The sequence below is a fragment of the Habropoda laboriosa genome, unplaced genomic scaffold (genome assembly GCF_001263275.1).
Source record: "Habropoda laboriosa isolate 0110345459 unplaced genomic scaffold, ASM126327v1 scaffold67, whole genome shotgun sequence".
NCBI classification, from domain to species: domain Eukaryota; kingdom Metazoa; phylum Arthropoda; class Insecta; order Hymenoptera; family Apidae; genus Habropoda; species Habropoda laboriosa.
Genome location: NW_017100242.1, coordinates 3,258,489 through 3,271,925, shown reverse-complemented (window position 1 = coordinate 3,271,925; position 13,437 = coordinate 3,258,489). Strand labels below are relative to the sequence as shown.

General features: G+C 39.2%; 1 protein-coding gene across 1 annotated transcript in view; it reads left to right on the top strand.

The window, feature by feature from the left end:
• Positions 1 to 3,889, top strand: part of LOC108572058 (urea transporter 2-like) — an 8,357-nt gene extending 4,468 nt beyond the window's left edge. The window contains exons 7-10 of the mRNA XM_017934245.1: positions 2,630 to 2,777; positions 2,895 to 3,079; positions 3,308 to 3,472; positions 3,808 to 3,889. Of these exons, the coding sequence (XP_017789734.1) occupies positions 2,630 to 2,777; positions 2,895 to 3,079; positions 3,308 to 3,472; positions 3,808 to 3,876 (567 nt within the window). The 3' untranslated portion in view covers positions 3,877 to 3,889. The remainder of the gene's footprint in view (positions 1 to 2,629; positions 2,778 to 2,894; positions 3,080 to 3,307; positions 3,473 to 3,807) is intronic.
• Positions 3,890 to 13,437: the final 9,548 nt, after the last annotated feature.

The following is a 13,437-nucleotide window of genomic DNA, read 5'->3' as shown; positions in this document are numbered from 1 at the left end:
TAGCGCGCCTTGGACGCGAGGAACGGTTAAAAGTTACATACCGGGTGTCCTAATTTTTTTCGATCAAACTTTGCCAGCATCTTCTATGAATATAGATAAGAAAAAAATGTTATATGAATATAGGTCGTTTGAAGCTTTATCAACCTCTTAACCTATAACAACGTGTCAGAGATTTTGGTCAAGATGTGAGAAATATAGTTATATTAGTAAGAAAAGTTCATTGCAATCCTATCTTTCGTTTTAATTTGTCAGGATTACAAAGAGTAATTAATTTGTAAAAAATTAGCTTTTGTTACCTGATACAGTACTGAAACAGAAAATGGCTGACGCTTAGATGCACAGTCAGAAAGGAAATCATAGGTTAAGGGGTTAAAAAGTTATAATAAAAACAGGAAATAAAAATGGAATGTATACGACAGAATAATCTACGTATTCTCGATCGTTGAACGAATTCTGTTTTCCGTAGTATTACGAAACGTCTATAGCAAGCTTATTCATGGGAAGAGGGTTCCTTAGGTCGGGTAGTCCCCTGCCAATTGTAGCGAGCTAAGAATTGTTCGCCGTCAGCGAAATAGAGGGGAAGATACTTTCTGTGCTTCCTACGCGTCATTAATCCTTCGTATATCCGTAGAAACGGCGTTGCGGTTTCCATAACAACGGAGAAACTGTAGGGGAACCTGAACCGTTCTTTGGCGCAACTCTGCTGTAACAATTGAGCATTTCTAAAGAGTGTCAGTTTTGTCTTCTTATGGCACTGAACCCTGATGTAACAGTGCTTCTTTGAATAATGACTAAAGTCTTTTGATAAATGCTGCAGAATTGTCCTCGTTACTTTTTCAAATTACATCGAGCGAGCGAACTCTGCCAAATACCCAAATAGCACACAGACATCTTGAGAACGTTTTAAAGACGTCTGTCCGAGACATTCGGGACATTTTACAAATGTCCAGTGAAAGTTTAAACACGTCCAAAATACGTCTGAACGATGTCCAATGTTACAAATAAAAATATATTTAAGACGTCTTCGTGAAATTTAGGTTAGGTGAAATGCAGCTCTTTTAAAGTGAGTAGGTACAGGTTAGGTTTAACATGCCTTAGTTATCATTGATACAAGATTTTTCTGGAACAAGGTAAATGGTTTTCAAAATAAGATCACTCACATATTGCCGATATTTGAATTACTATAGCTTTCTGAAAAAAAATCGCACAACAATTTACCTGGGGTGATTTTAAAGGTAAAAGCCTCTACTTTCATCTCGCGGAGGTAATTTTCCTCGAAGATATTGTTTCGCTAGAAATCGGAGCGAGAAAGTGAAAATGGTTCCATTTTTCGAAAATTTTTCAAATTCAATCAACTGTACGAAGTGTAAAAAATTTTTCTTGTGACTCAAATTATCGCAAGCTTGAAGATTGAAGCTTCCCCTTTACAACGACCTCTTAAAAGTTGATGTACGATTTTTTCTCGCCGTTTCATTGCAGTTTGAATGAAAAGTGTGCCACCGCCAGTAGAGTAACTCAAGGTACGGTCGGACTTGTACCTCGTGTGTACGTGTTTAGTGTGCGTTTAGTGTGTTTAGAAAGGAGTATTACTCCCTCGTTGCTGTATCACTTCTTGGCATCGTTCTTGCATATTGATGCATCGCGACATTAAATCTTGAGGGATATCGTTTCAAAGCCGTCGAAGTGTACCTCTCAATGCAGCCAATATCATATGGGATCTTTGCAAGGATCGCAGTCGTATAGCCGGTGGAATCGATATAGCGAGGTCGTAAAATCAGTCAAGCGTTAAAGTACACGTAATCCGAGCGCCAAAACAGCAATTCCGGGAGATAACGAGCTTGAATCTCGCTCAGGGACGTTCGATGTGAACTCGGAATTGCTTTTCCCATTGCAGGATACTTAAAAAAATTTTCTGCGTCCTAACTGTTGATAGGTTAAGGTTAATTTTTGCCTATACGGGAATTACTATTGAGTACGAGACGACAGAGTTAATTTCTTACGTTAATTTACGACCCCGCTATATCGCTTCCACCGACTATACCTTCAGTTATTCCAAATCCGGTGGCACACTTTTCATTCAAAGTGCGATAAAACGGCGACAAAAAATCGTACATCAACTTTCAAAGGCTCGTTGTAAAGGGGAAGCTTCAACCTTCAAACTCGTGTCAATTTAAGCCACGAAAAAATATTTTTAAACTTCGTACAATCGTTGGAATTTGAAAAATTTTCGAAAAAAGGAACCACTTTCAGTTTCTCGTCCTGAATCCTAACTGAAGAAGTATCTTCAAGGAAAATCAATTCAGCTATGTGAAAGTAGAGGCTTCGCCCTTCAAAACGGCCCCAGTAGGACCAAAAATCCTCGTTTCAAAGGTCGACAATTTTTCGGCGAATATTTCACGAACCTTTAATTTTGCAAAAATTAAATCTAACTTTGTAAAACTAAATATAATTATTTTCAAGTGTTTATTTTTTTAATCAAGCTCTGTACCGTCATACACTGTACTGTTTCACAGATTCTCTGGCTCGCGTTCAAAATTATTTGGCAGTCGAGACGTTGATACAATTAAACGTAAAATATTTCCTTCTGTAATGAAATTAATTCGCTATCTAATTTGTCTGCGCGTTCCAGATATTTCAAGGTGTTATAGTGTCAGCGTCGCAGGTGTTCGCAGTTGAAAGCGTTGTTGCAGGATCCGTCATCTATTTAGCTGTTCTACTTTCATCTCCGACAACAGCTGGCTTTGCCTTTTTCGGTGCGCTTATCGGTTCATTGGCGGGTATTATACTATTTTTATATATGAACCTTGAATTTATTGAGCGTCAGGTTAAAGCTGGCTTACAAATGTTTTCTGGATGAAAGTATGATATTTATCCCAGTTTCATATTCTCGTTAGGTGTGATGCTTGGTGTACCTATCGACGAGATTTATTCCGGCCTTTGGGGTTACAACACTTTTCTAACAGCAGCTCTATTAGCAGGAGCTCATTATATACTTAATGGACAAACAGCTGCAGCCACAGTTGTTGCAGCCATATGTACAGTGATTGTACAGTATTCTTTACTGTTCTTCTTCAGAAACGTAATCGAAATTTCTTTTACTCTTTTCCTCGATAACCATTGTTATATTTTTATTGCATCTAGAGAATTAAAATTAATCATTCTCTATTTTTTGCTGTATTTCTTCAAAATCCGAGAAGATTATTTTGCAAAAGAGACAAATTTGAGATTTCGTAAAAATGAAACGATGGTATATAATAGCGAGTAATTTTTAAGAGTCCAAATGAAAAATGTGTAAATTTACGTGCAGCTGAAATTGCCCGTAATATCACTTCCTTTCATAATGGTGAGTTCTTTGTTCCTGAGATTAAGAAACAATCTGGAAGATAAAACGTTTCCAGAGGCATTGTCTATTTGTTTTCCGGAGGAACAACAGAGTGATTATCTTGTCCGTCAACGGATACTTATTCAGCAAGTATGTATCATTTCCTTGTTCTCTGTTTCCTATAATCGCAAGCCTTTAATAATATTTGCAAGGTTTATAACCTATTTTTAGTATCGTTAGGATGAAATCGTTTCCTCTTGACTTCTCTCAGTTAAAGCGAGTTCTTGTATTTGAATACGTTGCTCTTGAATTATGACTTGACAATTTTTTATTTATTTATCACAATGCATATAACAGCTGTCAATGTAATTTAGATTTACAATTTTCTTTAATCCGGATTTCAAACTAAAAACGATTGTAAAAAGAAAAAAAGAAGAAAATGCAACTTTTTGATATTTGTTTTTTTTTTTTTTTTTTTCTTGTAGATGGACGATCCAGAGGAAATTGAAGACAATACTAAAGATGAAAAGAATGTGACTGCATGCAATGTTTAACGAATGTGACGAGACGGTTTTATGCAAAAGTTGATGCAACATGTTTGCGTTATCGTGAAATGAAAGTTCTTTAGCAATGCTACATTTTTGTGTACTACTGAAAAATAAAAGGTTAAATTTTATTCGCTAAGTCGCTAATTGGATCTCTGGAGAACATCGGTAGTGACCGAATGCGAGGGAAAGTTGGAGCCATTTGCACAGGTGAGGATGTATCTGCACTCGCGAAGTGACACGGTGATAGATGGGATTTTTACAATTTTCTAAGTGGGAAATGGCGTCATGGATATCGTGCGGACGATGCACATATCAGGTCGATTCAACAGTCTTTGCGTATTTTTCTATGAACTTTATTGCGAAAGAAAAACGTACAAAGAAATTTAATCAGTTTAATCATCGATGTACTTTCCTCCTTTTTCAACGACTTCCCGCCGTCGTTTCACCAAGTGGACGATGCCTCGTTCGAAAAATTCGATTGCAGTTTTTCAGTTTTTTCGGAAGTGATCTTCGCGACACGCGGTCTCGCGTCATGTTGCAAAATTACGCCTTTTAAAAAAAGCAACTTATCATAGGAAGTTTACCATACGTTCAACACGTTTTACTTCTGATCATTACTTATTTAGAAGTTTAAATAATTTTCTACGTGGAAAAAAATTGCAATCAACGAACGACAAGGCAAGAAAAATTGCAATCAACACATCTCTCAATTCAAAACCCACCAAATTTTTCAAACGAAGCATCCACCATTGCAAGAAGTCATTAAGAAAGGACGAAATTACATCAATAATTAAACTTATCTTTTTTCGCAATAAAGTTCACACAAAATCTTTCTAAATAACCTCATACAATATCAAAGCTTAACGTCCAGCACCTGGGCAAAGAGATCCTAATCCAAACAGCCCGGACGAGCTACTCCTCGAAATACGCCCAACGAACGCGTCCACCGAACCTAGACAGACCTGCTACCTAAGCGGCAAAAAGTTATGAGAACCCCTGCTATGTCAGAGGATTGAACAGAGCGACTTTCCACACTCTACCAGTTCTCCAGTCTGGTACCGGAGCTGATGGGACGCGGCTCACCCGCCGGCGACCTGGAAAAAGGGTCACCTAACCAGCATTTGTCTTTAAATCACTACCCCCGCGAATCCAACACCAATCCGACCAGCCCCCGGGGCAGAGAGCGGGAAAAACATGCGCCAAAACGCCCGCGGACTAGCAGAGGGTGAGTGAGAAATTCCGCATGCGGATAGAAGGGTTCAGGCTACACAGCAGGAGAATGCGACTCTTTATATCACCGTCCGCTATCGAGGAAAAAGAAATTATTTTCCAAACTTTCGTTGTCTCTCCGCGTAGGGAATCCGTGTTGATTTACTTCGTTCGGAAAAAGTTCCTTAAGTAAAAGCTATTTTATCTTGCGAACGGTGAGAGTTCTTGTTTGTCCTATTAGAGTGGAGGAAACGGGACGTAGTTTGCGAGAGTGGATTTTAGTTGGAATGTTTTTACTAGGGAGGCTTTTAAGGACTTTCTCGGAGTTTAGGATTTCTGTCGATTTAGGAATGTGTCAAAGGATTTACTCCCTTTTGCGGAAGGGTATTTTTGAAGTAGCCCGAGGTAAAGTAGATTCTGACGCGGTTTCCGAGAATCTTGAGTACGAAGGTCTTCCTGTGTTGACCTCCTTAAATTTGTTGCCTTTTGGGCGCTGAATTGGGGTGTCTGCGGCCATGTGGAGGTTTGTGGAATCGCGTGAATCGTGGGGGAAGAGATTTGACCAATAAACAAGAATTCCTAGGTTTCTTTTTCGACGATTTTTCGAAGAAGTGGTTTCGACCAAATTTGCGTTTTTTCGCGAGAAACGAAATTCAGAGTGGAACCAGCGCATTTAGTTTTTCTTTTATGTCTTTACTTTCCTTAATAAATTGTTAATATTTCAAATAATTTAGTTTAAATTATTATTATTTTGATACCTTTCCGAACCTCGATCACAGGTCCAACAAAATCCCACAAAATTGATACAGGGATTCTGCCAGCCTCAGTAAGACACGAAGAAGACAGCGATCTGATTTGTACATACACTGTGTAAAAAGAGTCATGGTCGTTGCGTTAGGGGATGAATCTACACCTCTGAATCGGTAGAAATTTGTAAAAAAGGACTTGCCATATAACAATGAAAATCAATGTTAAACTGTTTTTTTATATCAACGTATTTTGCTCGACAAGAAGAGAAAAAGTTCGAAAGGAGACAAACAAGTAGTTCTCGAGATAAACACGTGCCGTGTCTTTACGATTGTGTAAGAAAAGGTGGGCCTATTACGCAATATCAAAAAATCAGACCCTTACTCTTTTCGCTACCCAATTTCTCATCTCTGCACAGCGGTGAGGTCGTAAATTAAAGCAATAAGCGGCGACACCGATTGATGTAGCGGCAACTCAGGGCCGTACGTCATTTATGAGTGCACGCGTACTCCAAGAATCTTCGACATCGATTTATTCAGAAATGAAAATTCCTGTGAAAAAATCTTACTGCACATTATCGATTGATTTTTTCACGTAGAATCACGTTGCATCACCAATCTGTAACAGCGATAACAAAGAACAGTTTATTTACACGTTTAATCAGTCGTCTTCTGCAATTTACTACGAAAGCAAGAAAAATTTAACCAAAATCAAAATTACAACTGCGCTCGAAATTACGATTGTGCAACATTATCAATGTCTATAATTAAACGACTACTAAAAAAGATTTCAAAAAGGTAAGGAGATGCAAACTTTTTGTCGAACAGAATTAACAGCCTAACGCTTTTTGCGAAACATTACGAATTCACGAGAACTGTTGCTATAAAGTCGTAGTAAAGAGCACATAAACTGATAGAAAAAAATTCGAAGCAGTTACTTCACATGTAGAAGCGCTTAGGTTTAGTCCGACCAGTTCTAACGCAGGCAAAACTAATTACACTGCAATTCTGGCAGGTGTTGGCAGGATAGGAGGAATCAATATTCCAGAGATTATGCTTATGCTCCACGCTCGGTGAACATCGACAGCGAATATTAATATCAATCAAGTCGCATATTCGCGAGAAAATTTCCTCGGTTGGCGAAAAGGTAGCGAAGGTAGGCACGTCGAATGCCTATTGGCGCAGCTTTGCAGATTACTCGAAACAGGCGCGTGAAACTTGCATTTCCCTACGCTGTCGAATTAAGCCAGGTAAATAGAAAGCCAGACTATTGTGTTTTAAGTCGAGAGTTGTATCACTTAAATCAGTATTCCTTTCACGACGCGAACTTCGCGGGGCTCTTTTGTTAGCAGAAATGACGCAGGAAGTTGGTAGTGTTCCTAGTTTAAGTATCCATAGAATACAACATTGGCCGGATTTGGGTAGAAGATTTGACATATGTGTTGCCTCGCAAGAAATCGCGACGAACCCTCGGTCTATCGTCATAAACTTGTTCAATTACACTTGGCCGCCAGACCGAGGTACCGGTCCTCTCGCGCGTACCGTACCCCCGTGGAGAGGTCACGTGCGCGGTGGAAAGTCAGGCGGCAACCCCTGGGAAAAACCCAAAAATGGGGGTTTCCTAATGTTAAGCAACAATCCCCTTCCCTTGGAAAGAGCTGCGTCCCACCCAAACAACCTTCTCCAATGAAGAGTCAGCACCTACACCCCCGAGAAGAAATCGACCACCAATCGGCAACTGGCCGAGCGGATAAAACTAAGGAAACGAGGCAGAAGCGCGTCCTTTTTTTGGAAGTCTTAGCAGTTGGTCTTACGAAAATTAGTATTTTGACATCACCTCAAGTATCACTCTGTTGCAAATAAAACTAGTTCTTAGCATTTCACACTGAATAAATCAAGGTGTGATTAAACTCGCGTACCGGTTCGGCACTTAAGCATCGAACATTACGCGGCCCGAACAATATGAAATATTTGAAAGAGGATATGGCTTACACGCGAAAGACTGAGTGATAATTATGCTTGGAGCTGTGAAAGCCTTAAATCTTCGATATGAGAAAGATTTTTGTTAGGAATAAGGGACTTGAAAGTGTCTTCGTTGTCGGAGAGATGGATTAATTGGCGTGATATCAGCTTTTCTTCGGAGCCCTCGCCAAGATTTTTACATATTTCTGTTAGGTCATTCTGGAAACACGTAACACCACTGAAATTAGACACTTTTATTCTAAATAATTTTTATTGTGCACAATACACTTTTGCCAATGTGTAATAAAAATTCTAGTCTCTAAGAGAAATTGCAGATCAAAGCAATGCAGACTTTTCTTATTTTACGAATAAAAGGATACCGAATTTACTGAATTTTCTGGATTTAAAATACTGAAGATATTGAACACTCTAGAATCATATAGCAAAATGATTTTTTTCATTAAACTTGTATCTTCCAAGAAGAAAAAATAAAAAGGTGCACTTCTTTTTCTGGCTTGCAAACGAGAGTACACAATTCGTTTGAATTCGACTTATACACCTTTATCACGTTTAACATGTAATCTTTTGTATTAGCTTTCGCATGTAGCATATGTGAACGTATGGAAATTGTAATCTTTATGAATACCTTCCTAGGGATAGAATTTCGAAAACACAAAGTTTGTACTCTTTTACATAACGTGAACGTCATAAAGATGAATTGAAAGTTTGCGGCAACTCGAAGCTTAAGGTAAAAGTTTCCACTTATAGCTGGTTGCACGGTTTAATACAGAAATAAGGTTATTTGTATCTTTATAAATTGAGGTAAATATAACGTAAAGGTTTATTATAATAAACACGTTTTAACGAGTTGTAGACGATAACAGCGGAAGTATAAAGTTGTTCGTGAATTATGAAAGATGTTAGAATTATAGATCGCTGTTAAAAATGATCTATAAAACAATTTTCTTTTTCCACCTTTATTCTGTTTAATTCTAACGTTTTAATCATTATCTTTACTTCTATAGCTTTCTAACATTGTGCTCTGTGATATGGCTTCTTTTTCATGTAGTGCAATTAAATCTACAACTTCTTTTCTCGCGACAAGTTCGTTCCACCTCTTAAATTTGATCAAATACAAAAAATGATTAAATAAATAAATTGCTTTCTTAGTAAAAAATTGTTAATGTTATACTTAGAACGTTTAGTATGATGTGCAATGCAGTTATGCTATTAATTCATACTACTGTTTTATGATGTTCCACTTTTATTACTTCGCACTAATGTCTTTCTTCTCTTCTAAACTTCATTTCTTGTTCGTAACACACGATTTTTTCGACGTGGTTACTCAGGATCTTATTCTGCAGGATATAACATGCTGAATATCGAATTTAGGTCACGAATAATAAACCCAGGAAATTTTCAGAATTGTTCACGGTAATGGTAAGCAGCAAGAATAATCCCGTTCGTCCAATTTAAAATATAAAATTCTGTATATACATAGATGTTGTATGTATCATTAACGTTTATATGAATAATTCCATAAGCCTATTTATTTCTTGCTTTTATTAGGTTACTCACTCGTACAAGATCATGTATGTATTACTTTCGAACAACTTCCAATTGTTTCGCTGGACGACTTTTCTCTAAATGCGGAAATTCAGTTCCAAAGTGTATTTAACGTTAAGCCGCGTCCACGCTGCACGGGGTGGTTCGTGTGAAACAGACTACATAATTGTCTTCTCTAGTTACAATGGCGCCAGAAAATTTTTACACGTAATTTAAATAAGGGTGAATAAGATGGAAGACAAATTTTTGGATAAATGCCATTTTTTCTGTGTTTTGTTAAGGTCACCCATGTGTTTTTACATGAATTGTATATTTTTTAATAATACGAGCTTACGATGATTTTGGATTCTAAAATTTCAAATCAAATGTAAAACTTCTTACCATTTTTGACCATTTTGGCTCACCCTTTATAGCAAAGTTACAGAACTTGTCAGAGAAATAGAAAGAAAAATCCTATACGAAATTGTATTAAATAACATTTTTCGTGTTACATAGAAAATTACATATTACCTGTTTTTGCACGAGTTCGCGATGCAACGCGATCTATTTTACTAAAGACGGTTAGTGAAGGTCGTAACTCTTCACTCCGATGTTTCGACACCGCGTATCGTACAGTGTTTTTCCTTACGAACGTTTCCGGAGGTAAGGAATGATACTTGAGATGTGTCTTTTGGTTTTACTTGTCCTCGTGAAGTGTCCTTTTTGAACTCTCTATTTTGTGGTGGTGCGTGGGTACATATTGGGTCGGTGTATGTTCTGATTGGTTGGACGTTGAAAGTGGTGGAAAAGAAGGTCTCGAAAAATGCGGAGGTGTGATTGGATATTAGGAAACTAGTGGAAGGAGAACGTGAGGGTGAAGGTGGTGGGCAAAAGTTGAAATAATTTGGGAAAAACCCGGAAAGGGGAAAGGGATAGGAAACATGACCAGGATGCGACTTGAACTGCTTTATGGTAGGGAAGGAATTTGTTAGGGGCTAGGAAGACGGCTGGAAAGGACTGTGTTACTGGCCAAGGACAATCGAACATTACCCATGAAATATCTGCAAAAATGGAACAAACTATTGCAAATCATTCCAAACCACTGTGGTACATTTACAAAACAGTGCGACCCAATTATCTGTTAGATTTATCAGTCAGTTAGATACAACAAAAATTAATCTAAGGCCTTACTAGGAAGTATATATTACTTTTGTATACCACCTCTGTTTAGTAAAGATCTAAATGTTTATGATACGTGACAAAAGGCCCTTCGGTCCCAAGCGGGGTCGTAGGCAATATACAGTGCCTCAGTCCGTAGACAGTGCTCTTACCATCAAGTAGAAAAGCGAACCTTCCTTGTGTCCAATAAAAATGATTAATTATTTAAAAACCAACAACTCCCATAATCCAATATTATCAATACCGATTAAACATTTTTCGTGTTGCACAGCAAATTACACAATACCCCTCGAGCATCTACAAAACCAAAAAGAAACTATTACCAATCATTCCAATACCACCACAATTATCTGACCCAATTATCAACAACGACACGCTAAATCCACAAACAACCAAGTTCCAATCAAACAACTTCCCCAAACATACTTATCATCCGACAAGCTTACAAAACAATTTACTTTGCACCGTCCAGTTTCCACACAAAATCTCGAAAAGCAAGCTCCGCAAAAAACCGACGAAACAATAAGCAGTACGACGGCGAAAGATGCTCTCGAATAACGCGATATCGGTATGTTCGCAGATATTATAGGCAAAAGTAGTTTTTTGCGGAGAAAGAGGAGTATATAGTAACAGTGGAGATGGAAGAGCCGGTGTTGGAAGGGGTAGGGCTAAACGCATCCCTGCCAGACCAGCCACCTGCCTACCAACCCTGTCTGCTCCACAACGTTTCCCAGTATTCGAGCGATCGCTAGCACTCGTGCACGTATAACCCCTTGGCCGGGGATGTGCGTAGATCGCGCCATCGTGTCGACACACATCGTACTACGGAACTACGTGCGAACTAACGTAGTAGAAGCGTGCTTCAGGTGATGTGACGTGCTCTCTCCCTCACTCTCCCTCTCTCACTCTCTCTCTCTTTCTCACTCTCTCTCTGTGTAATAGTATCCTGGTGTTCTGTTCTCAATGCGAGTTCCATCGACGGTGAGATCGGGCCTGCAACTCGCGCCGTGATCCATTTCTGCCCTCAGCTATCTGTTCGTAACGCCACCGCCGTTGCCTGAGGAGCTATGGATCCATCGGGAGTCACCGTACTGCTATGCAACGAACGCTGAAACGAAGGACGCACACCCTGGCTGTGTGAGATCCTTCAGGACCGTTGCTGATACTCCGCCGCGGTGCTCTGTCTCATGGAGAAACGATCGTTCTACGTGGAAGTTGATTTCCGAGGGCAAAGTGGAGATCCCGCAATTTTTGATACTGGTTTACCGTGATTCTTCGAAACTGTTCCCTTTTTTAATCACGCCGATTCCGGGTGGCACGTGAAATTTGGAACGGTCGAAGAGAGAAATACGGAGGAAGTTTGGATCGATGGAAATGATAAGGGATGAACTTTTGTCGGATCGATGAACAGGCAAGAATTTTGAGAGAATTCGACGACGGTTTCGAAGATCGAAGATAAATCTTGGTTATATAGCACGAAATATCGCAATTCGAAGATTGTACACGCACGTTGGATATTTTTCTTTCCTCTTTTCGTTTCTTCTTCTTCAAGGATACCTAATGACCTCGTCGCGTTCGCTCGACATAGAGCGATAGAGCCGCGAGAAGTTGTTTGTATGGAAAAGTGCATCAATGTTTACTGACTCTAATAGGTCAGACGAGGAGCCGTACACTTTTTATACTTGACTTTTGCACACACAACGAGTACCTCTCGTTTTCAGCTCCTTGTCAGCGTTTCGCTTCTTTCTTTCATTGTACCAAGACGCTCGTTAGAAGAGATGCCAGGCAAGGATGCTGTCTGCTACTTCCGACAGGCTGACTAATGCACAATAAGAAATTTTCACGTGGTCGGAATCTGAAGAAACACCGAATAGCAACTCGCTAACGTCTCAAATCTAGCGAAACAAAATAACGTTGAATTTAAACAAACTTCAACGTACGTAGATTAAAAAAAAATTTCTTCAAATTTTAACGAATTAAATGAAATTACTATTACCAATTTCAATCGTGTTAACGAACTATACAAAAGTAGAAATGACGGATTCGTTGTACTTAGGTGTCCAGCTGTTGATTCAATAAAGCTGACGAACTTTGGGATATTCGCTTGTTATTCCTTCCATTACTTCAGACACGATTATTAACGAAGTACTTGCAACACAAATGACATTTAACAAGCGAACGTAAGCTGTTCTATCGCCAATTGAATTTTTATCGCACGCTGATAATTCACAGTTCAGTAGCTTCCCTCGACCTTTTGCATCTCAATATTCTCGCGCCTCGAAAAGCATTACTTGACATAAACAATCACCGGTATATCACAGCGAACGCTGCCTAACATGGCTACGTGTTTCGACCAACCTTCGTTTCGCGCTTCACAAAGGAACGGGGTCATTAGGTACGCGAGAAACCAGGAAGGGTCGAGGGAAGTTGGCCACATGAGAATAAGTTGCTGCGGCACTTTCGTCGGTGTCTTTCTTTTATTTCGAAAGGATGTCACGACGGTCAATCCTTCGTAGTTTGATATCCGTTGGGATCTGTTTAAAATCGTTCCGAATTGCCATTTCCCTGATCGTTGCTCACAGAATTCACCTTAGGCAGACGTAACAGAAAGGCAGCTGTTAGAAAAATTGGAAGTATTTACAATCGGATTTAAGATTTCTACGAACCCGCGGGATAATCGCGGTATTTTAACGTAAGCTCGTGTTAACGATCGAAAATCTTGCCCGATTTCCGTGAATATCGTTCGTTCGATCGTCCGACGCCTCTAAACTATACCGAGCCGATTTTTAACGGTACTAATTTACGCCGAACTAGCGAAGAGAAAACTGTGAATCAACGGATGAACATTTGTGATTCATCGTTTCGAGTGGCCGCGAACAGAGAAGAGATTTTTTTGGGACTGATACACGCAGCGCACGTTTCGGAA